At 40.8% G+C, this 24,739-nt stretch overlaps 1 protein-coding gene across 11 annotated transcripts in view; it reads left to right on the top strand.

Moving 5' to 3' along the window:
• The window catches only part of Dock7 (dedicator of cytokinesis 7), a 186,940-nt gene that overhangs the window by 18,794 nt on the left and 143,407 nt on the right, over window positions 1-24,739 (top strand). For all 11 annotated transcript variants that reach the window (XM_036180182.1, XM_036180187.1, XM_036180185.1 and 8 more), the window contains exons 2-7: window positions 10,045-10,150; window positions 15,027-15,202; window positions 15,465-15,533; window positions 18,462-18,591; window positions 18,679-18,891; window positions 19,411-19,496. In XM_036180182.1, the coding sequence (XP_036036075.1) occupies window positions 10,045-10,150; window positions 15,027-15,202; window positions 15,465-15,533; window positions 18,462-18,591; window positions 18,679-18,891; window positions 19,411-19,496 (780 nt within the window). The remainder of the gene's footprint in view (window positions 1-10,044; window positions 10,151-15,026; window positions 15,203-15,464; window positions 15,534-18,461; window positions 18,592-18,678; window positions 18,892-19,410; window positions 19,497-24,739) is intronic.

Below are 24,739 nucleotides of genomic sequence, written 5' to 3'. Positions count from 1 at the left end.
ATATACCTAATCCCTGGTTTATAGGTTAAAGTTATAACCTTACAGGAGATGAAAGTTAATAGGTTTACATACCTATTGAGGGTTGACATCATCTTCTCTCAATTGATTATATTTTATTACCTGCTACTCCCTACCAAGGTTCACCTTCAGAACTAGTTTTCTATGGAAGGACCTTCTACATAGCATTTTAATTAGTTTCTGTCTGGGGAAGCTCTGATGTGAGGGGCACAGCAAAGATAGAAGTAATGACCAATTTCTATGAGCCTTTCCACAATTGACCAATGTGACTTTTAAGTGTAAAATGGACCCTTTCAGTTTTATTAGATGATGGTCTCCATGCTGCATGTAACCTCCATTGTATTCCTCACATGGCACACCATGTGTGTGGACATACAGGTAAGTGTGTGAAGTCAGGTGACAGGTAACTTTGTGGGATCTGTCTCTCTCCTTTCACCTTTTATGTGGAGTCTAGGGATTGAACTCAGGTTACCAGGCCTGAGTGGCACACACCTTTACACACCGGGCCGGGCCATCTCTCTGTCCCACTATACACTGTTTTTGAAATAAGACTAAAACCATTGTTATCTTAGATCTGGGTAATACAAACCTGGGGGTAATTTCTTCTAAACGTACTCTTAAAACTTAAGCTTTTTCTATTCTTTCTAGATGTAAGGAAAGCTTACATCTAGCTGGCAAAAATATTGACAAAAATTAAGAGATAAATGTTGTCTTTCTGGGGCTGGTAACATGACTGTAAATTCATTTTTTAGTAATTTCCAGGCAGTGCGCCTTTGGTTTGTGCTCCTATTTCTCTTAGTGTCTTAGTTAGGGTTTCTATTGCTGTGAAGAGACACCATGACCAAAGCAACTCTTTTGTTTTGTTTTGTTTTTTGTTTTTTTAGACAGGGTTTTTCTGTGTGTAGTCCTGGCTGTCCTGGAACTCGCTCTGTAGACCAGGCTGGCGTTGAACTCACAAGAGATCTGCCTGCCTCTGCCTTTTGAGTGCTGGGATTAAAGGTGTGTGCCACCATTGCCTGGCCACAGTAGCTCTTATAAAGGAAAACATTTAATTGGAGTGGCTTATAGTTTCAGAGGTTTAGTCCATTATCATTATGGTGGGAATCATGGTGGTGTGCAGGCTGACATGGTGCTGGAGAAGGAGCTGAGAGTTCTACATCTTGATCCATAGGCAACAGGAAGTGAACTGTGTGTCACACTGAGTGTAGCTTGAGCAGAGGAGACCTCAAAGCCCACCTCCACAGTGACAAACTTCCTCCAACAAGACCACACCTACTCCAATAACATCACACCTAATAGTGCCCCTCCCTATGAGCTTATGGGGCCATGGACATTCAAACTACCACAGGGGCTACCGGTAGATTACTTAAATATTAGTTATCCTCTGACAGTAGACACATGGGTCCATTAGTTTGGCTATGAGGTCCTTTAACTTTGGGGGTTTTGTTACCCTAAGAAGCTAATTGTAAAGAGTTTTCTTTCCAAGATGAGTTGAACTGTGGGTAAATTCAGTAGTCTCTTTAAGCATCCACCTTAATTACTTTCTATTGCAGTGAAGAGACACTATGATCCAGGCAGCTTATAAAAGGAAGCATTTAATTGGGGGCTGGCTTACAGTTTTAGAGGGTTAGTTCCTGATCATCATGGCAGGGAGTGTGGTGGCAGGCAGGCATGGTGCTGGAGCAGTAGCTGAGGACTGGCATCCTGATTTAGGTGAAGACAGTGAGAGAGTGCAAGACTGGGAATGACATGGGCTTCGGAAACCCACCCCCATGACACACCTCCTAGTCCTTCCCAAATAGTTCTGCTAACGGGAACCAGGCATTCAAACATACTAGCTTCTCTTGCAAACAGCCACATTAATAAAACCCCTGCATCTTTTCCGGTAGCCAGACCTTTTCTTGCTTGCTTAGGAAATCTGGATTGCACTGAAGGGAATCAGATAGGAGCTTTTGGCCCTGTTAGTGATCATCTGAAAGAGGAAATGTAAAGGAGTCAGGTTGGTCACTTCCTTCAGTCTCCGAGGATAGTTTGGACCGTTGCTCTTTCATGTCTCCCTTCTTCCTTCACAGTGCATACTGAGTTTTCCCAGCTATGCTGGTGACCAGTGGGTCCCACCCTGGGATCAGGAGCTCCCTCTGAAGCCGGCTTCTCCTTCTAGGTTACTTGAAGTGGACTGGAGGGTGTCAGCCCCTTAGAGCAACTTGCTTTATTTCCCTCTAGTTCAGTCACACCTTTGCTGTTAAAAACAGCTGGATGGTGGTGGCGCACGCCTTTAATCCCAGCACTTGGGAGGCAGAGTCAGGCAGATCTCTGTGAGTTCGAGGCCAGCCTGGGCTACAGAGCGAGATCCAGGACAGGCACCAAAACTACACAGGGAAACCTTGTCTCAAAGGAAAAAAAAAAAAAAAAGAAATAAAAAACCTTAAAAACAATCTCCACCAGACCAGAAAAGTTAAGACTGGATCTCAGGATGCTTTTGGGGTTTTCTCTGGCTATGAGAAACACTGAGATGAAATAGATTTCCAGGTAGTCTCCTTTCCATGCTTCATCTCTTGTCTTCTTCAACCTATAGTTCTAGTCAGCCCTGTTTAGTCATTTTACTCTATGGCAGACTCTTACTCTGTAATTCAAAATTCCTTTTCATCAAGAAACTTTTCTGTTTTCTTCCATGAAAATAACTCTTGTTAACTTCCTCTTTATTTCTTGTCATTCTTACAATTCCTTTCTGCCTCATTTTGATTCCCTCTTTAAATTTATAGTGAAACAATACTTCAGGATCTCCAAATATGAGCCAGGTGGTAGTGGTGCATGCCTTTTATCAACCCCAGCACTTGGGAGGCAGAGGCATGCAGATCTCTGTGAGTTCAAGGCCAGCCTGGTCTATAGAGTGAGTTCCAGGACAGCCAGGGCTGTTATACAGAGAAACCGTGTCTCCAACAACAACAAAAATAAACAAAACAAAAAATTTGATGTTCAAATTCAAAATAGAAAACCACCCTTTCTCAGTAAAGAACACATTTTATTTTTCATGGTTTGATGTGTGTCTTCTACTGGTTGTTTCCAGCATCCTTTTGTGACTGGCCGAACGCAGCGATCTCTTGTGTCAGAAATGGTGGTTTGTGTTAACAGTGAGGGAGTTTGTAGGATTGAGAGTTGAAAAAAAGATCAAATTTTGGATTTTTTTTTGGACAGAAGTAGGGATTTTCATAGTATAATTGGGGAGCAAATGTAACTCCAAGACTGTGGACCTCTTCTTTGCACTTTGCAGTTTGGGTTAGTAGCTTACTGACGTGAAATAAAGGCCTTCCTGGTTTTGCTTTATATTATAAATCATCACTAGGAGTAAGAAAAATGTCAGGAAAGAGTAACTGAAGATAAAGGATTTTAAGTTCATTTTAATTATGTGTTGTCTTTTTTGGATATGTTGGATTATAGTTTGGTTAAGAGATAGTGGGTTTTTTTTGGAGGGGCTTCATTCAGGAGGTTGAAATAGATCCTTTGGGCAGTGGACATTTGCTGTTACAGCTTATTTTGAAGTGATTTATTTTTTTGCATTATGACATCTTATTCAAATTATTACTGATTTTCCCTTCTATGGACATGACAGCTTGTGGAAGCAATACATAGTTTTGTAGAGGCCTACTTTGGGGGCTCTGGGCAGAGGAGACTTGGCTGCCTGTCCTGAAATGCCCAAGGCAAGCAGTGGTAAAAGGCATGGGAGGCATTTTAACTGGTGTGGGGACAGAGAAGAGGAGAAAAACTCTAGCTGCCTGAGGTCTGTCTTTGGGTGGCTAACAAGTGCTTGGAGGTTTTATAGAAGAATATAAAAAAAAGCAGGAGTTGTGTTTGCATTTCTGGTGATTTGCCTGAGCAGATAATCTCAGTCAGGTGGTAGTCTGGTTATGATGGTGCCTGTCTTCAACCCCGGCGCTCAGGATGCTGGGGCAGGGGTGTTACTGAGATTGGAGGCCAGCCTGGGTGCATAGTGAAACCCTGTCTCCCAAAACAAATCAAGCATATGGGGAAGGGTGGGAGCCGGGAGACTGTTTCTGCAAAGCTTCAGAGAAATCTTCATCACTGGAGGGAACAAATCCATTCCCACTGTGGGAAGAGTGTTCCTCTTGGGGCTCAGCCCGGGTTCTGTCATCAGAACTGGTTCCATTATGGCAGTAGAATAATTCTGTTAAGCTGCAGAGTACCATCTTGTCATTTGTGAGACTCTGTTGCATGGCGGTAGTTTTTTTTTTTTTTCCCTGAGATATGGTTTCTCTGTGTAGCTTTGCGCCTTTCCTGGAACTTGCTTTGTAGACCAGGCTGGCCTTGAACTCACAGAGATCCACCCAGCTCTGCCTCCCGAGTGCTGGGATTAAAGGAGCTGCTGCTGCAGTAGCAGCAGCAGCAGCAGCAGCAGCAGCAGCAGCAGCACTAGCACCAGCACCAGCACCACCACCACCACCAGCACCACCACCACCACCACCACCACCACCACCACCACCACCAGCACCACCACCAGCACCACCAGCACCACCACCACCACCACCACCACCACCACCACCCCTTACTTGGCAGTAGTTTTGGCCTCTTGTTGTAAAGATGTTAATCAGATTAGCTGTTCCTGGAGTCCCAGGTAATTTGTAGGAGGGAATGACTCAGGTGAATTCAGAAGGAAAAGTCACAGGTAAAATTGAGTTAGAGAGGGACAAAATGGAGTTAGGTCAGTGAGTGGACCTCACTTCATGGAGGACTGTCTGTCGTGTTTGCTACTAAATAAAAGGTAATTTTTTTTGTTAATGTTGTAACTGTCCCACTTGTTTCTCTCTTTAACATTGAAATGGTCAATTAATGGGTAACATTTCCAGTTTCTTGAGTCAAAACTGAGTTCTCTTTATCACATCTCAAAGAATGAATGTGGTATTTTATGTCTTTAATCCCAGCACTTGGGAGGCAGAGGCAGGAGGATCTCTGTGACTTCTAGGCCACCTTGGTTTACATAAGCAAGTTCTATGACAGCCAGGACTACACAGTAAGACTGTATCTCAACAACAAAAACCCAAATTGGTTATATTTCTTTTTGAAGGATTTTTGTTGTTGTTGATGTTGTTATGTCAGTTTTGACAAATGAATCAGAAATGTAAGGACTTTAATCATGATTAAGAAATACTTGGAGCTGGGTGGTGGTGGTGGTGGTGGTGGTGGTGGTGGTGGTGGTGGTGGTGGTGGTGGTGCACGCCTTTAATCCCCTCACTGGGAGGCAGAGCCAGGCAGATCTCTGTGAGTTCGAGGCCAGCCTGGGCTACCAAGTGAGTTCCAGGAAAGGTGCAAAGCTACACAGAGAAATCATGTCTCGAAAAAAGTGGGGGGGGGGGGGGAAGAAATACTTGGATTAGCACTCGGGAGAGTAGTGCCTGTACTTCGCGCTGGCCACACAGTAGAGCTGGCCTTGATGGTCCAGGTGTGGGAGAGCAGACCCTGAGGGCATAAAAGCAGTAGAACTGGCCCTGCCCCTTGCTCACCATTGCAAGCCTGGGGCTATGTTGGAGAGCTCACCCTAGTAGTGAGGACAGAGATGGTGTGTTGAACAACCCTGCAACTACCCAGGCCCAGAACCAGGGTTATGAGATTGCCAGCCCTGACACCCACCCAATCTGGGATCTTTGGAAGCACATGAAGGGCTAGTCCTGTACACCCAAAGCTGTAAGATCTCCACAGCACAGGGCATCAACAGGATATCTAGGAGGGCCCAGCATCGCTAGTGTAAGCAGAAACCAGAGGCTTTGAACCAGACTCATGACTCTTTGTAGTGAACATGCACATAAAGATATGTAGATAAAAGTGACTCACGATGTCACACTGCAGCTTCCGTGATGAGATTTTTCCTTTTTTTTCCTCTTAAATTTTATTCTATTTTTTGGGGGGGTGGGGGAGTTGCAAGCACAGAAGGTGGAAAAGAAGAGATGGGGAAATAAATGGGATTGAGGTGTTTGATGTGAAAGACACAAAGAATAAATAAAAAGAAAGTTTAAAAAAATAAATACTTGCATTATATGGACTTCTTTAAAGGCCTAATGGAGTGCCAGTGAACTGAGTTCATCCCCCAGCCTACATGGTAGAAGGAGAAAGAGGAACCTCAGAGGTGGTCCTCTGAGCTACTTGCACGTGCTTGCCCACCCGCCAGTTTAACAGGGAAAAGGCTTAATGGAGTCATCAGTTCAAGAGACTGCCTTTGTCTTTCCCTGTGAAGTCTGTGGACTTGCCCTTTCCTCAGTCTGCGCTCTCTCTCTCTCTGTCTCTGTCTCTCTGTCTCTGTCTCTCTCTCTGTCTCTGTCTCTCTCTGTCTCTCTCTGTCTCTCTCTCTCTCTCTCTCTCTCTCTCTCTCTCTCTCTCTCTCTCTCTCTCGTTTCCCTCTCCACTTTTCAGCCCTCTACCTGGTTTGATGCTCTTCTCTTCCTCCCTTATCCCCTCCTAGTTAACAGAGGTGGTTTCCCCGCCTTTTCTCAATGTGGCCACACTGAGTAAATCTCCTTTCTCTGTCTAAATCTAACTTGTTGGGGCTGCAAAGGCCCAGGTGTTTACTCTTAAAATTTTGGAAACATGATGACTTCTGCTGTATTACTACTACCCTCTCAATATTTCCCTTACTATTAATATCTTACATTAATGTGTGTATGCACATTAGTTTTAATTGAATGAGCCAATGTTAGTGTACAGTACTGTTGACTAAGGTTCACAGATTGCAGCAGGGTTTTGACTGATATATAATGACATATACCTATATGTTACTGTGTCACAGAGAATAGTTTCCCTCCCTTGCTGGTTAGGTTTCTGTTTGTTTGTTTTTCTTGTTTGTTTGTTTGTTTTTGGTCAACTTGACACAAGCTAGGATCATCTTGGAAGAAGAAGCAACCTTAGTTGAAGAAATACCTCCATCAGATTGCCCATAGGCCTGGTCTGTGGGACATTTTCTTGGTGGGATTTCATGATTGAGGTGGGAGGGACCAACCCACGATGGGTGGTGTCACCCTGGGTATAAGAAAACAGTCTGAGCAGGCCAGTAAGCAGCACCCCTCTGTAGCCTCTGCCTCAAAAGCCTGTTCTCCTTGGGTTACTTTTAGCCGTGGTGATTGGCCACAGCAGTAGAGAGCTAACTAGGCCAGCCCTGAGTGCCCTGTGTCATGCTTATCCGTCCCTCCATTCCCTGTCCAGCCTAAGAACATTGTCACCACTCGGTCCATGGGCTGCTTGTTCAGTATGTCATAAAGCAGAAATGACATAATCTGTAGTCTTTAGGACTCTTTTCTTCATGTGGGACTGACTGTTCTTCATGGTTGATTAAACCCATTTCCTTTTCCAAAAACATCATTTATTATATGGATGTGATATACTTTGTTTATCCATTCATTCCTTGAAGGACAGCTTAGTGTTTCTATGTTTTGTCAATTATGAATCATGATTTAGTCTCTTTTAAAACATTAATATAAGGTGGAAAATGAACAGCTTAGCATCTTGAGCCCTAGAGAATAACTCTTATCTTAGAATCAAACACTTAGAATTGCATTGGCTTATAACCATCTTTAAGTAATTTGTGTGGAATGTCTGGTTGTGGAAGAAGAAAAAAGACACTGAAGAGATAAAGTGGGGGAAAGATGACATTAAGTCTGGATAACCTTGGGAAAATGAGATTTTCTTAAATCTCAATTGGAATTTGAGGTTCTAAATCCAACCGTGAGCTTGAGAACTTTCTTAAACTATTTTCACAGCTGCATAGACACTTGATGTGCATGGGTAACGAGAGAAAGTGCCATTAACTTTTTGGTAAAGAGTCAAAGAATAGAAGGAGAATTTTGTAAAATAGAGGAGTAATTGCTTGAGAATCATAGGATAGAGGTTAGATGTGGACATTGAAATATAATTGCACAAGGTCTGTAGATAGTAGTCTTGGTTGTATCTGTGACCCACATTGAAAAAAAAATTTTTTTAAGATTTATTTATTTATTATGTACACAGTGTTCTATCTGCACATATCCCTGCAGGCCAGAAGAGGACACCAGATCTCATTACAGATGGTTGTGAACCACCATGTGGATGCTGGGAATTGAACTCAGGACCTCTGGAAGAGCAGCCAGTGCTCTTAACCTCTGAGCCATCTCTCCAGCCTTGAAAAAAATCTTATTAATGTTATTGGGAAAGTTTTTATTTCATGATTTGGAAGTCACTGAATATTTTGGTTTACAGATTTGTGGAAACTGAGGATTATAGTCATCAATAAGTGACAAATCCATTTGAATGTCTAAAATATTTTTTGTTTAAGAATACTATTTATTTAAATAAATTCCAAATACTAGTGTGTAAGGGCCAATAAATACCATAAAGTCTTGGGATTTGTGCACTGTAATGCTGATTTTTGTCAAATTAAGATTTCTCTGCTTTGGTGGTGCCTTTATAGTTACATATGTCAGGAATTCATGTGTAGTGTATATGCACAGAGCTTTCATAATGGCTTTGAGTGCTAGAGCCTGTATGTGTGTGCATGCACATGTGCTGGCTCATGTGGGATGTGCTCATGGAAGTGGATGTACACATGTGCACATGTATGTGTGCAGGTCAGAGGTTGACTTGGGGTGTCTTTCTGGATTGTGCTTACTTGTTTTGGGCAGGGTCTCTCACTGAAGCCAGAGCTGGTTGATTCAGGAGAGCTTCAGGGATGCACTAGTCTCTGTCCCTGCTCAAACTTTGGGGTTACAGGTGTTTCAACAGGCCTGGCTTTCCAGTGCTGGCTCCAAACATTTTAGCAAGTGAATCACACACCCCCACCCCCATAAATATTTTAGGGACAAAAGACAAATACAATTACTACCTTTTTAATAGAGTATACATAAAATAGAAAAAAAATGACAAGGAATAAAAAGTAGGTTTGGGTAAGTTTCCTAGAAGTTTGAAAAAAATGTGGTATGTTTAAACTGTGCTGAGCCAAGAAGTACACGTGAAGATCTTGTCATCTGAGTTTTACCCTTAAAATGACTTAAGAGTTGAGTTGGTTAACAAAACATTCTCAGGAAACAAATTGTGTTTATTGACAAGATCAGGGCTGCTGCTGAGGGCTACCCGTGGATCCAGAAGATATTCTAGACTTATGGGCAGAACTAAGGTGACTCGGTGGGTTACAAAAAAGTCTCTAAAATGGGGCGGAAGAAGTCATCTGGGATCAGTGGGGAGTTGGAGGAGAGGGATGGGAGTGGGTTTGACCAGAACATTGTGTGCATGTATGCAATTCTCCAGCAAGACGAAAGACTGTAAAAGTTTGGTTGATAATGTGAAATGCTGGAGAGAGAAATTAGGGTCGGATTATGGGAAGCTCTTATTACCTGGGTGTGAAGCCATTGTTAGTTAAGTAAAAATAGAAATTAGTTTTCTGTGGTGTAAATGAGGAAGGAGTAATATTAGAAAAGAAAGAACTTTTTTCTTCCAATTGTTAGCATAGTTTGAATTATAAAATATTTTAGAATTTATTTTCAATTTATATATGTATTTTATAGCTTATACGCTATCATAGATTGTATTCCTAAAATGTCACATTAGAAACCAGCCATGTAAAAATTAGCTGTACTACTTATATCCTCCATCATTATTAAAAAGATGTTATAGTGACTTCAAGGCCATCCCGCTTTGCAGAGCAAGTTCTAGGCCAGCCAGGACTACATAGTGAGTCACCCTGTCTCAAAAAAGTAAAACAAAAGAGATGTTATAAACAAGAACAAAATTGTTTTAGCCTTAATATGCTGATTTTGTTATTTTATAAACGAATTTGTAATGTACTTCCCTCCATTATAAATGAGTTTTGTTTTCATATATATATATATATATATATATATATATATATATATATGTATATGTGTGTATATATATATGTATATGTCTATATGTCTGTCTGTCCATCTACCTACCTATCTACCTACCTGTCTACCTACCTACTTACCGACTGTGGTGTGTATGTGTGTTTGTAATGCATGACTTTTTTTGTCCTAGAACTGTTGCTGCTGAAGTTAGAAAGCAGATCTCTGGACAGTACAGTGGTTCCCCCCAGCTGCTCAAGAACCTCAATATCGTCGGCAATATATCACATCACACCACAGTAAGTAACATATTCAAGCCATGGAGTGTTACCAATGGTTACTGAGGAGACCTTGAAAAAGTACTGGGGAAGTGAGTCAATAGCCTGGGTCCTACCCCGGCCCAGCCTTCACTGTTGCCGCCTCATTCTTGCCATTGGGTTGACAGAGGGCCTTAGTCGTGCTAGAGAAGTGTTGGTTTCCCAGGCAACCCTGAAACTCTGTAAGTAGGATCTAATCAATGCTGGATTTTTATCCGTAGATTCGTTCTATGAAAATACTAGAGTCTTCCACAGTTAGGTATTGAGGTGAGCACTATGTGAGTTTGTAGTTCTGTCCCTTTTAATAGAAGGAAATAGCTATTGAATCATTGTAGGTCAAGCATCCTACACATAAATAAGCCATCTCTTATGAAAGAAGCTATCATGAGATAGTAATTTTTATTTAAACTTATATCTATGTTAAGAATATGAATTAAAACAAACTTTCATTTTTCTTGAAATTAGAGTACTCTAAATTTCAAATATGGAAAACTAAAAAGTGAATAAAAGGGACAGAGTGGCCGGGTGTGGTGGTGTGTACTGTAATCTGAGCACACAGTGGGTGGAGGCATGGGCATGGTGCCTGTGAGACTCTAGTTTAAACACGAAACACAAGAGGTGGGATTCTACATTTTTACAGGTAGCTAAGGAAACATACTGATTATTGAACAAACATTATGTGCCAGTGGGGAAAAAGAGTTTGATTGACCTGTGATAATGTGTTATAAATGTTTGTGTTACTAAAACTTTACAACAGGAATTTACTTTTATGAGCCATAATATGCTAGTTGGAAAATCTTTAGAAAACATGGATTTCTGGATAATTTCAGTGTGCATGGGGGTAGTCCTTCACATATATTATTGATATTTTAAATTCTTTGCCGTTTATCATGTTATCTTTCATCTTGAATTATATCTCAGTTATTCAAAATCCTATAGCCAGACAGATTTGGTTTTTAGGAATAATTATAACTCATCTGTAATCTGTTTTATGCTCCCCACTCTGATTACACCTCTTGTCTTCTTATTCTGTTTCCTGATTTCAGCTGTCCTGACTGTGAGAATCCACACACCAGGAATCCACTAACTTTCTACTGTCCTTGTCCCTTGGTGTCCTCTCCTGTCCTCCCCAGAGAACTTACTTTGAGCATTGTGTAAGTGCTCTGTTGCATCTAGCCCTTGATCTCCTTAACTGCCTCTCATATTATTTCACCCCTTGGCACAACCTCAGTGCTGTTTAAACCTGGGTGTCCGCTTCCCTATGCCTGTAGCCAGCGAGTGTGGCTAGAAGATGCTCAGGGTCACTGACTAGATTCAATTTAAATGTAAGCACAGCGTTATCTCAGTAACTTAAATACTTTTGAAGTTCCCCTTAAAAAAAAAAAAATCATCTTTTAAAAATTTGTTCTTTACTTACTGATTCAGTCAGCCGGTATTCATACTTGATGTTTTTTTTTTTTTTTTTTTTGTTGTTGCCTCACTTTTTCTACCAGTCTCCAGTTTGCAAATTTTCTTAGCAACGGTATTCTTTCAAAGGGTGTGCAATGCTTGTTGGATTCAGTTTCTCTTTGTAGTCTCTTTGAAAAGGTGCTTGTTAATCATGACAGTCTTCTGACACACTGAGCTGTATAGAATAGTCCTTACAAACTGCATTTCCATGTAACCACATTAGCAGTACTTCTTGCTGTTATCTACAGTCTGGGACCTGCTGTTTCCTTGTTGGTTTCAAGAATTTTTTTTTTTTTTTTATAGTTCGTTCATTCAGATCAGATTTCGGGAGAATATCAGCAGGTGAGGTTTGATCTTAGGTTGCTAGAGCTTTCTGTCCTGTTCTTGTTCTTTTCCTCACTTCTGCCCCTCTGACTCTGAACTGTGTTTGCACCATTCATTTATTTGGAAGTTAGGTCAAAGTGGCTTCCTTTCTGATGTTCTGTTTGCTTCGTAGATGTGTTTCTTCTCTATTTCCTGAGTGGATAAAGTTCTGTTTCAGGTTTTTAAAACTAGCTTCATTGAGTTGTAGCTCACCCACCATACAGTCTCTCACTTTAAAGAATCAATCTCATGCGATTTAATAAATTTGTGATATACACACAGTCCACTTAGAACATTTTCATCACCTCAAAAACAAACCTTTGCTTCATATTTTATCGTCCTCCTTTCTGAGACCCACACAGTCACACTTGGTTCTGAAGAAGGATTTCACTAGTGCCCCCACTAGCTTCAAACTGTGATCTCTTGCAGCCTCTGGAGTGCTGGGGTTATAGGTTGCACTAACACATCTGGCTAACACCAGAACTTCTGAGGGTGTGCCAGAAAGTACTGAAAGTTTCTATCAACAGTAAACATGCCCCAGATGGGCAGTAATGTTTCTCTCCTCTCTATGTTGTTGTTTGTTTTTGCTCTTTTGAGGGGCCTGCCACCCAGCTTCCAAATAAATCATACACGGAGGCTTATTCTTAGTTATAAATGCCTGGCCTTAGCTTGGCTTGTTTCTTGCTAACTTTCCTTAAATTATCCTGGGCTTTTCCTGTTCTCTTACTTCTGTAAATTTTACTCTTACTCCGTGGCTTGCTGTGTAGCTAGGTTGCTAGCCCCTAGAGTCCTCCTTCTCTGGCTACTTCATTTTTTTCTCCCTCCCAGATTTCTCCTTCTACCCACCAGCCCCGCCTATCCTTTCTCCTGCCTTGCTATTGGCTTTTCAGCACTTTACTAGACAATCACGTGTTTTGGACAGGCAAAGTAACACAGCTTCACAGAGTTAAACAAATGCAACATAAACAAAAGTAACACAATTTAGAATAATATTCTACTACAGAATCTCTTTTATTGTCCTTGTAGGGTAGGCTGGCAACAAAGACTTTCATGTTTGTGCATAGTCTACAATTCTGAGTTGCCCAGTCTTTCATTTCCCCACTTGAAGACTGTTTTTCCATTACATTGCTTATTTTTCTTTGTTGCTGTGGCCAGGTCCCCAGAAAAATACAACCCAAGGGAGAAAGTGTTATTGTGGTTCATGGTAGGATGTAGCCTACCATGGTGGGGAAGGTGTGCTGATGGGAGCCATCAAGGCCTTGGTGACAGTAGCTTGGTGCTGCCCACACCTCACCAGACCGGATGGACTTGCTTTCTCTTTTTTCCTCTTTAAATTTGTTTCAAGACTCCAGCCCATGAGATTCTGCCACCCACCTCATGGAGGGTCTTGTTCCTCTGTTAGGACACCCAGCTCACAGACACACCCAAAGGCGGGTCTCACAGATGCTCTGTCACCTCATGGAGGGTCTTGTTCCTCTGTTAGGACACCCAGCTCACAGACACACCCAAAGGCGGGTCTCACAGATGCTCTCTGTACTCCCCCCCCCCCCCCCACACACACACACAAACACTCACAGGGTTTCTCTGTGTAGCCCTGGCTGTTCGGAAACTTGCTTTGTAGACCAGGCTGGCCTTGAACTCAGAGATCCACTTGACTCTCCCTCCCGAGTGCTGGGCGTGCACCACCACTGCCCTACGCCGCTGAATTCTTACTCCATACAGGCTGGCTGAAATTCACTGCTGCAGCAAAGTCCTTTTACTGCTGTGGTTTTGGTGACAGGTCTACTGCCATGTGTCTCTAGAAGTCAGAGTCATCTCCATTCAGTTGATGACGAGTCTCACTCTGCTGGGTGCAACAGTAAGCACCCGTGTGTAATCCAGCACTCAGAAGGCTGAAGGGTGTGTGAGGCTAGCCTGGGGTAGACAGTCAGCACTCAGAAGGCTGAAGGGTGTGTGAGGCTAGCCTGGGGTAGACAGTGAGTTCTATGCAAGTCTCAGCTGCATAGCAACACTGTCTTTAAAAATAAACCTAAAAATTATAGTTTGGTTATTATTTTTAAGTTCACCTTGGTGTGTCTTGGCGTCTATTCCTGTGTTTGTCATATGGGGTCTGTTTAATTTCTTTAGTCTGTGAGCTCTTGTCTTTTTGTCATATTTAGAAATTTGACCTTCCCACAGAGTTTTGGGAGATATTTAAATGAGATACTATTTAATGCTAACTAAAAACAGCAACTGTCTTTTGGGTATTTATGGTGTGAGTATTCATTATTTTACTTTGTAGCAGTAAAATGTAGCTTTACCTGTTGCTAGTTGTTTATTCCAAAGAAGACTGGACTAAAGGTCTCTTCTACTTAGTAATAGGCAAGTGCATTTATTCTTGTTGAGCATTCTTTTTTATTATTTTGTGAGACAGACCGTATCTATTACGTAGTTCTGGCTGCCCTGGAGCTTGCTATGTAGACCATGCTTGCCCTGAACTCACAGAGATCCTCCTGCCTCTGCCTCCCGAGTGCTGGGATTAAAGGTGTGCACCACCACCACCCGGCTGTCTTCAGCTTTTTAACACACGTGTAAAGACTTTGATTATTTCCATGTATATTAACATGCACAGGGCCATGGAGTAGGGTGTGGAAAGTTTGGGAGCATCATTGTTTAACTTACCACAATCTGGTAGTATATTTTTGCTAGAATAATCACCAGTAACAATAAATAAAATAAAGCAGCTTCTAGAACCTTAGCAATGCAAATTGCAAAGACAGTAGTAACCATCCCAGTGAGTACACTGAAAACCGTGAAGTGTGACACGATTGCAGGTTATGGTTTTTGTTTTTAATGTGAGAATTACGGGAAGAGTCTGTATGTGAGAGTCAAGATCATAAAGAAGCATAGGGGAGCTTAAGGCTGTGTGGTATGATTCTTAGTGGATCTGAATATCTGCTGAGATTTTCCAAAGAACTAGATTAAAAACATTCCTTTTTTTTTCTTTGCTTAAAGTTGTCCAATGCTTTACTCACTTCTTCCTTTGCACACACTCCTCTCTGCTAAGGTGCCCCTTACTGAAGCAGTCGATCCTGTGGATTTGGAAGATTACCTCATCACTCACCCTCTAGCTGTGGATTCTGGGCCTCTGAGAGATTTGGTGGAATTCCCTCCGGATGATATTGAAGTTGTCTACAGTCCAAGGGACTGTAGGACCCTTGTTTCAGCTGTGCCTGAGGAAAGGTATGGAGACATTTACCTTGTGGTAGTTTTAGTGTAGCCGTAGGATGGCTGTTTTTCATTCCGTTATTTAGATCTTACTTTGATGGTAGATTTGTTTCTTATTATAAGAAGAATTGCAGCACAATTTTTATAAAATTCACTGCTGTATTCTTCCCTTGAAACTCCTTTTGGGAGTCTCTAATAAATCTGTGTATGTTCAACTTAAAAATATTTATCATTTATGTCTAAATTATAAATATATTTTGTTTTTTTAAAAAAACAGTGAAATGGATCCACATGTTAGAGATTGTATAAGAAGTTACACAGAAGATTGGGCAATTGTGATCAGAAAGTAAGTTGATTGTTTATTATAATCTTTCAGTGTCCTGGGAAGAGGGGTGGAGAGATGGTTCAGCAGCTAAGAACACTTGCTGCTGTTGTAGAGGACACAGGTTTGGTTCAGGCACCCACATCACAACCATCTGGAATTCCAGTTTCAGGGCATCGCATAGCCTCGTTAGCATTTACAGGCACAAGGCAAGCATGAAGTCACATACATGCAGGCCAGCACTCATACATACAAAATGAAAATAAATCTGAAAAAAAAATCACTTAGTGGAATTTTTAATGTATTAAGTTAGATTTCATAAAAATTGTGAGACTTAAAATCATTAAACAAAATGGTCAAAGAACAGACTATTGTCAATAGATACACTATTCTATGGAGTTCCATACTTCTACTTGTTTTCTTTATAAAATACTAAGCTTGTGGGAATATTATTTTTGTATTGTTAAGAATCAGTGCAGGGTTGGGGATTTAGCTCAGTGGTAGAGTGCTTGCCTAGCAAGCACAAGGCCCTAGGTTCGATCCTCAGCTTAAAAAAAAAAAAAAAAACAATCAGTGCAAACTGATAGGATGTAATGATGGTGATTCTGTAGTCTCGTTCTGTTAGGAAATTATGATGGATATTGCTGAATACTTTTTCTCAAAAATTTGCAGTTTTGTAAAACTTGCATAGCTAAGTTAAATTTAAAAGCCAACTGTCAGACCCTGCTGTTTGAAGATCTTTTTGTTTTGTAAAGGTCTCCTGTATAGTCCAGGTGAGCCTCAAACTTGTGATCCTTCTGTCTCAGTCCTGGGATTTCATGGGTGAGCCACCACAATCATAGTCTCTGTTTTTTTGTTTTTAAATTGTCTTAATAATTATAGGTCTTGGACCTTTACATTTATCTAGTTAGGTAAATATTTGTAGAAAATAATCAGTTCTTTTCTTTAATGCTTTTTTTAGGAGAGTATTTTTGAAATATTGTTATGTTATAAAGTAAAATGCAACTACTTTCACTACTAATTAGTAATTAGTAATTTTCATAGTGAAGAAGGGTCTTCATTTTGGGACATTTTACTGTGGTTTTCTAAAGGAGACATAAGAACAAGTAGTGATCAGTTTGCCTATGACGTAATTTTCACAGAAGAAAGGATTTATGCTAACTGGGACTAGCAAACATGATGAGGGGGCTGGAAAGATAGCTCAGTGGTTAAGAGCACTGGCTATTCCTGCAGAGGACCTGGATTTGGTTCATAGCTACTGGCAAACAGACATCTCTAAGTCCTGTTCCAGGGCATCTGATGCCCTCTTCTGGCCTCTGTGGGCACTGCATGCACACAGTGCACAGACTTACATGCAGGCATACACATAAAATAAAAATAAATTTTAAAATGATGTATCCATTGCTTATAGTTTTTCCCTCATAGCTATTGTCTTATTTCATTAGGCTTATGAATGTTCTAAATCTCATTCTGTAGGATAATACTGATACTGGATTAGTTTGAGTATGACCTATTAAAGCATAGTTTACTACTCTTTATATAGAATGGTTATAAAACGTAATTTTGGAAACTGTTCTGATAGCTAGAGTTTTACATTACTAGGGAAATGTAATATTCTTGTCAGATAATTGGAAAACCTTTTACTTCTGTGCATATGGGTTAGAAACCTATAATGAAAAAATTCAATAAAGGTATGTAGGAGGGGTGGGGAAGAGAGATTGGTTGATCGATTGATTATTAGTTATTGATCTCAGAATCCTGGTGGCTCATCATTGGCTGTGGCATGATGGGAGGGGAATTAACATCAATGAGTAATTTTCATGTGCTACATATTTTATTGAGTTCTTATAGCATTTATGGTTTCAACAGATAAGGACCTCAGACTCAAAGCAGTTAAGTACTAATTTCTCTGACGTCCCACAATCCAAAAGGGAGGTAGCTAAGATTAGACGCTGGGGCAGCAGATTCTAAAGCTTATAATTTTTCGGTTACACTGAACATTGTTATCTTCATTGATAAATGGGAGCCAAGGGTGGACCAGAAGTTGTCGGTGTCTCTGAAAGATGATAGAGACATGTGATCCGGACATGGGAAATTGTCTGTGTCTCTGGAAGATAGAGACGTGTGATCCGGACATAGGGAACCATGATGCAGTGTTCTACTTTGTGACCAGGTCTTGGTTACTCGATTTTCATTTACTAGAAAAGAAAGTGCTTATATTAATTTAGAAGTTGTATGTGTGTGATCTAGTGTACGTATATAACGATATGTAGATCTGACCGCTTTTTCATTTTACATTGTGGATTTAGACTGAGAGCTTTTATACAATAATGAATTACCACAAAAGTTTTAAAATTTGATGCTTCTATGTCTATTTACATTATTAAAATTTTATATTATTATTAATATAATATGTATTTTCTACTAGTTTATTCTTTAACTTTGGTTTCCTGATTTTTTTTCTGTTTGTTTTTAACTGACCTAATTTCTGAATAGAAAGTAAAATTTAAATTATATAGACATCATTGATACACAAGAGGAAGAAAAATATGATATACTTTTAGAAATAGATAATCTACTCTTTATTTGGATTAAAGGAACTTTTGGTGGACAGGTTTTGTTTGTTTTTCCTTGAGGCGAGGTTTCTTTGTACACACAGAATGTTCATTGGCTGGCCTGGCACTCTCTCTGTAGACCAGGCTGGCCTCAAACCCACAGAGATCCTCCTGCCTCTGCCTCCTGAGTGCTGGGATTAAAGGCATGTGCCACCACTGCCTGACTGTTTTGGGGTAGGGGTGGGCAGTGGACAGTTTCTTAAATCCTGGTTTTAGTACACTCAGCACTGCTAGGATAGACCCCAGTTGTGTTAGTGTGAAAAATAATTAGTATATATAAATAATTATTACATAAGGATGCAGAGAGATTTTCAGAAATTGATTTTATTTTGAATAGATACCATAAACTGGGAACGGGATTTAACCCTAACACGTTGGACAAGCAGAAAGAAAGACAGAAGGGACTGCCCAGACAGGTCTTTGAATCCGATGAAGCTCCAGATGGCAACAGCTACCAGGATGAGCAAGTAATATTTTTATTCATAAGTGACTCTGAGAAAGTATTTTTGCTTAATTAATATATTAATATTTATATATAATATTTTTCATAACAGGATGACCTTAAAAGACGTTCAATGTCAATAGATGATACTCCCAGGGGTAGCTGGGCCTGCAGTATATTTGACTTAAAAAATTCACTTCCTGATGCCTTGCTTCCTAATTTACTTGATCGAACTCCAAATGAAGAAATAGACCATCAGAATGATGACCAAAGGAAATCAAACCGTCACAAGGAACTGTTTGCTTTGCATCCATCACCAGATGAGGTATTGCCTTTGCATATAAAGAAGCAAGGGGGCCAGGCATGGTGCATTCCTGTCATCTCAGCTACTTGGAAGGCTGAGGCAGGAGGATCACAAGTTTTAGAATTCTTCGGGCTGCATAATTAGTTCAAGGCCAACGTGGGTATTTTAGTGAGAACCTATTACAAACTAAACTAAAAATGGGCCAGGGATGTGACTCAGTAGCAGAGCACTCACCTACATGTTCAGGGCTGTAGGTTCAGTCTCCGCATCACAAAAGCAAATATGACTTGTATTTAGTGTTACAGCCATGTCAGAAACAGAGCCATGGATGTATGAGTTAAATATGCTTTCATCACTAGCGGGTTATTTTTAATGAGGAACTTCTGTGATTGTGTACACTGGATGTAGTGGCTGCTGTTTATAGGCAAATATGTATTTAATTGTGAAGCCTGATATTAGAATGCTTAAAGTCTTAAAAACAAGTGGCAGGTCATTGAACTGTGGTTAGTGTTCACTTTGGCGTTACTTCTCACTCTGTAGGAAGAACCAATAGAACGACTTAGTGTTCCTGATGTACCCAAAGAGCACTTTGGACAAAGACTTCTTGTAAAATGTTTATCCCTCAAGTAAGTATTACCTTTACTGTATAATTTCTATTACCTGGGCTAATATTTTAATTACTGGTGTAACAAAACTGTAGACTTTCTGCTTGTGTATGTGTACTTATGAGAAGTGTTTTTTCTTTTTTCTTTTGAAATTGTTATTTTTTTAAGATCTCATGTATTTATTTTAATTTTAAGAAAAATATTTAATTATATTTAATGTTTTCCAAGTAATACATCTATTATGTGTACATATTCAGAGAAGGGAAAATGTACATAAGTAAGAGACCACTGTATTCATATTATTTGGCTTATAAAGAAAGCTGAAAGGTCAACCAGCGTGATGGTGTGTATCTGTAATTGCAGCATTTCCTAGGTTGTAGACAAGGGGCATGGATTGGAGGCCACTTGGGTTGGAAACAACACCCTCTGTTTTTCTCTCAAAAAAAGTCATCTATTTGTATTTTTAAGTTTTATGAATTTTCAGTGTATATCTTAAAGTTTCCTTTCAAAGTAATTCTAGTTTAAGAAAGCTTGTGTTAAGAGGACATAAACAGAGTAACAGAACATGTGTGCTTCCTGCCAGAAACCCTGAGTGAGACTCAGCCTATTGTTCCTTTTGCAGCATCAATGTTAGGTTAAGGAAAGGTAGTTCGGATAGTTCCCTCCACACACTCACGGAGAAACCTGCAGGTGTAAGATCCTAGTCTTTTATATTAAATACTCCAGGAGGAAAATCTAGGACTTTTTTTTTTTTTTTTTTTGCAACATTTTATTTTTTTTAACATTTTTTATTTAAGCATACTTTTCTCATGTAATGTCTTTGATCATATTCTTCCCCCTCCCCCAACTCCTCCCAGATCTTCCCCACCTCCCTTCCCACCCAACTTCATGTTCTCTCTCTTACTTTCTTTGCCTCTGTATCTTTCAGTGAAACAAAAAGCAAGAGTGAAAATCAAAACAAATAGAAAATTCCAAACGAAAACAGAAAGCACACACACAAAACTAATGGAGTACATTTTATGTTGGTCAACTACTCCTGGGCATGGGAGCTGCCCTGAAGTGTGGTTGATATATCCAGTGACGTTCCTTTGGAGGAAACTTTTTCCCTTTTCCAGCAGATAGTGATTGTGAATAACGCCTTGGTGGGGTTGGGTTTTGACTTTGTGTCCACTTCTCCTCTGAGCTGGGATTTTTGTCTGGCTTGAACCCGTGCAAGTCTTGTGTAAAGTCTATACAGTCACAGTCTCTGTAGTTCACGTGTATTAGTCCTGTTGTGTCTAGAAGATGCTGTTTCTTTGGAGTTATCCACCACTTCTGGTTCTTACAATCTTTCTGTCTGCTGTTCTGCATAGACCTTGAGCCTTGAGGAGAGGGCTTTAATAAAAACAGCCATTTCGGGCTGATGCTCAAAGGCTCTCACTTGGCACACAGTGTCCAGTTGTTTGTGTTTGCCATCTACTGCTAGGAGGTGCTTCTCTGGTGATGGCTGACCAGTGCACTGATCTGAACCCCAGCCAGGTGCCTTATTTTAGTTTTGATTGTGTATACGAGCATGTAATACAGGTGCTGGAGGACACTAGATTCCCTGGAACTGGAGTTCTGGTCGACTGTGAGCCCTCTAGCAAGAAAGCTGGGAACAGACCTCGGGTCCTTGAAGAGTAGTATCTGTGCACTTTTCTGAGAAGAGTCATCTTTCCAGTGCTCAAATAATTTTCATTTAGAAGTAGAAAGCATCTTGGGAGACAAATACGAAGTATACAAAGGTTAAGTTCATGAGCTTTTCCTTTTTCTTTCTTTTTCTCTCTTTTTCTGTTTTCTTTTTGGTTTTTTAAGACAGGGTTTCTCTGAGTAGCCTTGGCGGTCCTGGAACTCACTCTAAAGACCAGGCTGGCTTGAAACTCACAGAGATCTGCCTGCCTCTGCCTCCCGAGTGCTGGGATTAAAGGCGTGCACTACCACCATCTGGCTTCATGAGCTTTTTCAAACTCACTTGTTCACTAATCTCCAAATTAAAACAAAATATGGAAGGCTTAATTTTCGTGCCATCCTTGCCCTGGGGCAGTGCTACTCTGTGATATATGTTGCCAAAGCAAGCTCGAGAAGCATTTTTTGTGCCTCATGCTGGAGGCATGTATTTAGTTTTTACATTTGTATATGAAGCTGGAACATTTTAGAAACAACGGTAATTCCTGTACGTGTACAGCTGTCTTCCGGCTTTGAAGAGCATTTACATCTATGATGTTTGCTGGTCACTGTTTACAATGGGGAGTTAGGAAGACAAGAACCCTCTCCCTCTCCCTATTTCCCTCTCCTTCTCCCTCCCCCTTCTTTCTCTTTCTTTCTCTGAGACAGAGTCTCATTATGTGTCTCTGGCTGTCCTGGAACTTACTATGTAGACCATCCCCCTGCCTTATGAGTGCTGGGATTAAAGGTGCACACCACTATGCCCAGCAAGAAATCTTTTTTTAAAGAGCTAGTTTCTTTTCTGTTTTGAAGTACATTTTCCCATGATGACAGTTGAATGTCATATGTCCTTGGGGTGACTTCACATCTGTGTCCTTTTTCTCATGTACTTTCACCTATTTTTTGCTGTCTCCAGAGTAATTCTATTTTATAAGACAAGCAGCATTTTCTTTATTTTACAAACAAGGAAATGTGAGTTAAAGAGAATTAGTAGAAGTTCTGCTCAATATTGCTCAGTCATTGAAAAAGAAACTCTGTTCCTCCCTTTGTAGCATGTTGTCATAGGTTTATTAGTTTTAACTGAAGAAAAAAGCTTCAATGTGTTGCTCTTTCTGCAACTCAGTTGGAGAGACTACTTTGTGTATAAATAGACGTTTTCTCTCTTTGGAAGCCAAAACTTTATGCCTTCAGTTAAATTTGTGAAGAAACATATTAGATAAGTTGAATAGACTTTTCTACATATCTGGACCTCTATATTATAATTAAAGTCCTTTATAGCAGCCATTTTGATACAGGTCACATACACAAATTTATTTATTTATGGATACAAGGTCTCATCTTTCCCAGTCTAGAACTTACTGTGTAGCTGAGGATGACCTTGAATTTTCTGTTTCTTCTTCCTCCCAGTGCTGGGATCGGAGTGCATCCCCTTACCTGGTTTAGGCAACCCTGAGAGCTGAACCTAGAGCTTTGTACATGCTAGCAAGTACTCTACCAATAGAACTACATCCCTAGCTCCAAATTTTATCCTTTAAAATGCACAAATAAGAAGTATATATTCTTAGTGTTATCCAAGTATTACTGCTGTCTGTTTCTGGAACATGTTTGCCACCCACACCTGTATTAATCTACTGATATCAGTATATTACAGTGTCATATGGACTGAATGACTTAGTAGAAAATTATTTCTTAGTTCTGGAAGCTGGGAGTCCGAGATCAAGATACCAGTAGGTTGGTTTCTGGAAAGTTTCCTTCTGGCTTGTAAATAGCTGTCTTCTTCCCGTGTCCTTACATGTCTCTCCTCCCTGTGTACAAGAGAGGTCTGTGATGTCTTCTGTGTGGTTTTCTCTGTGTGTCCATGTTTGGAGGGCGGAGGATGATGTTGGGTGCCATCCTGTACTGTCCACTTAAAAATTCAGATTTATTTAATTGTGTGTGTGTGTGTGTGTGTGTGTGTGTGTGTGTGTGTGTGTGTGTTTTGCCTGCATATATGTCTGTGTACTATGTACATGCAGAGGGCATTGGATCCCCTGGAACTGGTGTTACTGGTGGTTGTGAGCTGCCATGTGGGTTCTGGGAATCAAATCTAAGTCCCCTGCAAGAGCGACCTGTGCCCTTAATCACTGAGCCATTTCTCTAGCTCCCATGCACTTTGTTTTGTGTCACTGGGTTTCTCACAGCCTGGAGTGCTCTGGTTCATTAGGACCAACAGCTCCAGGGATCCTCTGTTCCTGCCTCCGCGGCACTTGGACTGTAGACACGTTCCTTCATGCCTGCCTGTGTTTGCGGGATCCAAACTCGTTTTCTTGTTGGTGCTGAAGGCACTCCTCAGTCTTCTAACTCCTTTTGTAGGGACTCCCGTGTCCGGTTCTTAGGACTTGATTGAACCGTAACTTCCCCTCTGTACAGACACTGGCTTACACAGTTTTTCAGATTATGGATTTCACGTAGGAATTTTAGGACATCTCTCTGCTCATAACCGTAATCATGGACAGTCACCTACTTTCTTTCTTCTTCCCACCTCTGGCAACACTGACTGATTTTCTGTTTCTGTCTATTATGTCTTGTAAATACAATTATGAACTATGTGGGGCATTTTTGGTGTGTTTTCGTCACATAACATGTCTTCACAAATATTGTAGTATATATATCAAAGTTTATTACTATTTATAGCCAGATGGTATTCCATGGAATGGCGATGCTACTTAAAATGTTTGTCAGTTGATGAATATATGGGTACTTCTACTTAAAAAAAAAGAACAGCTTTATTTGGTACAACTTCCATATTATATAGTCTATCCAGTGTATGCCCAGAATTCACTAGTGAATTCACCTATTGTACAGTTCAGTGTGTTTTGTTAAAGTCACAGGCCCATGCAACCTTTATCAGTAGATCTTAGAGCATTTTTGTCATCCCGTGTCTGTCTGTCTGTCTGTCTGTCTCTCTCTCTCTCTCTCTCTCTCTCTGTGTGTGTGTGTGTGTGTGTGTGTGTGTGTGTGAGACAAAAGGAAGTTTGACTACTACCTCACATTCATGTAGAAAAATTTTTTCAGGTCATTAGTAGACTTGCATTTGAAAGACAAAACAAAGTTTCTAGAAGAGAATGTATGTACCTTTATGTATAGAAACTCTACTTTAACACAACATAGCAAGCACTACCCTAAACAGACATTTTCCTTCCACACTCACTTTTTTCTTTCCACTTCCTTCTTCCCCTTCCCTCTCTGACTTTCTCCTCTCCTCCTTCCCTCTCTGACTTTCTCCCCTCCCCCTTCCCTCTCTGACTTTCTCCCCTCCCCCTTCCCTCTCTGACTTTCTCCCCTCCCCCTTCCCTCTCTGACTTTCTCCCTCCCCCTTCCCTCTCTGACTTTCTCCCCTCCCCCTTCCCTCTCTGACTTTCTCCTCTCCCCCTTCCCTCTCTGACTTTCTCCCTCCCCCTTCCCTCTCTGACTTTCTCCCCTCCCCCTTCCCTCACTGACTTTCTCCCCTCCCCCTTCCCTCTCTGACTTTCTCCCCTCCCCCTTCCCTCTCTGACTTTCTCCCTCCCCCTTCCCTCTCTGACTTTCTCCCCTCCCCCTTC

This window comes from Onychomys torridus, chromosome 2 (assembly GCF_903995425.1).
Source record: "Onychomys torridus chromosome 2, mOncTor1.1, whole genome shotgun sequence".
In the NCBI taxonomy this organism is placed as follows: Eukaryota; Metazoa; Chordata; class Mammalia; order Rodentia; family Cricetidae; genus Onychomys; species Onychomys torridus.
This window is presented reverse-complemented; position numbering and strand designations above follow the sequence as displayed.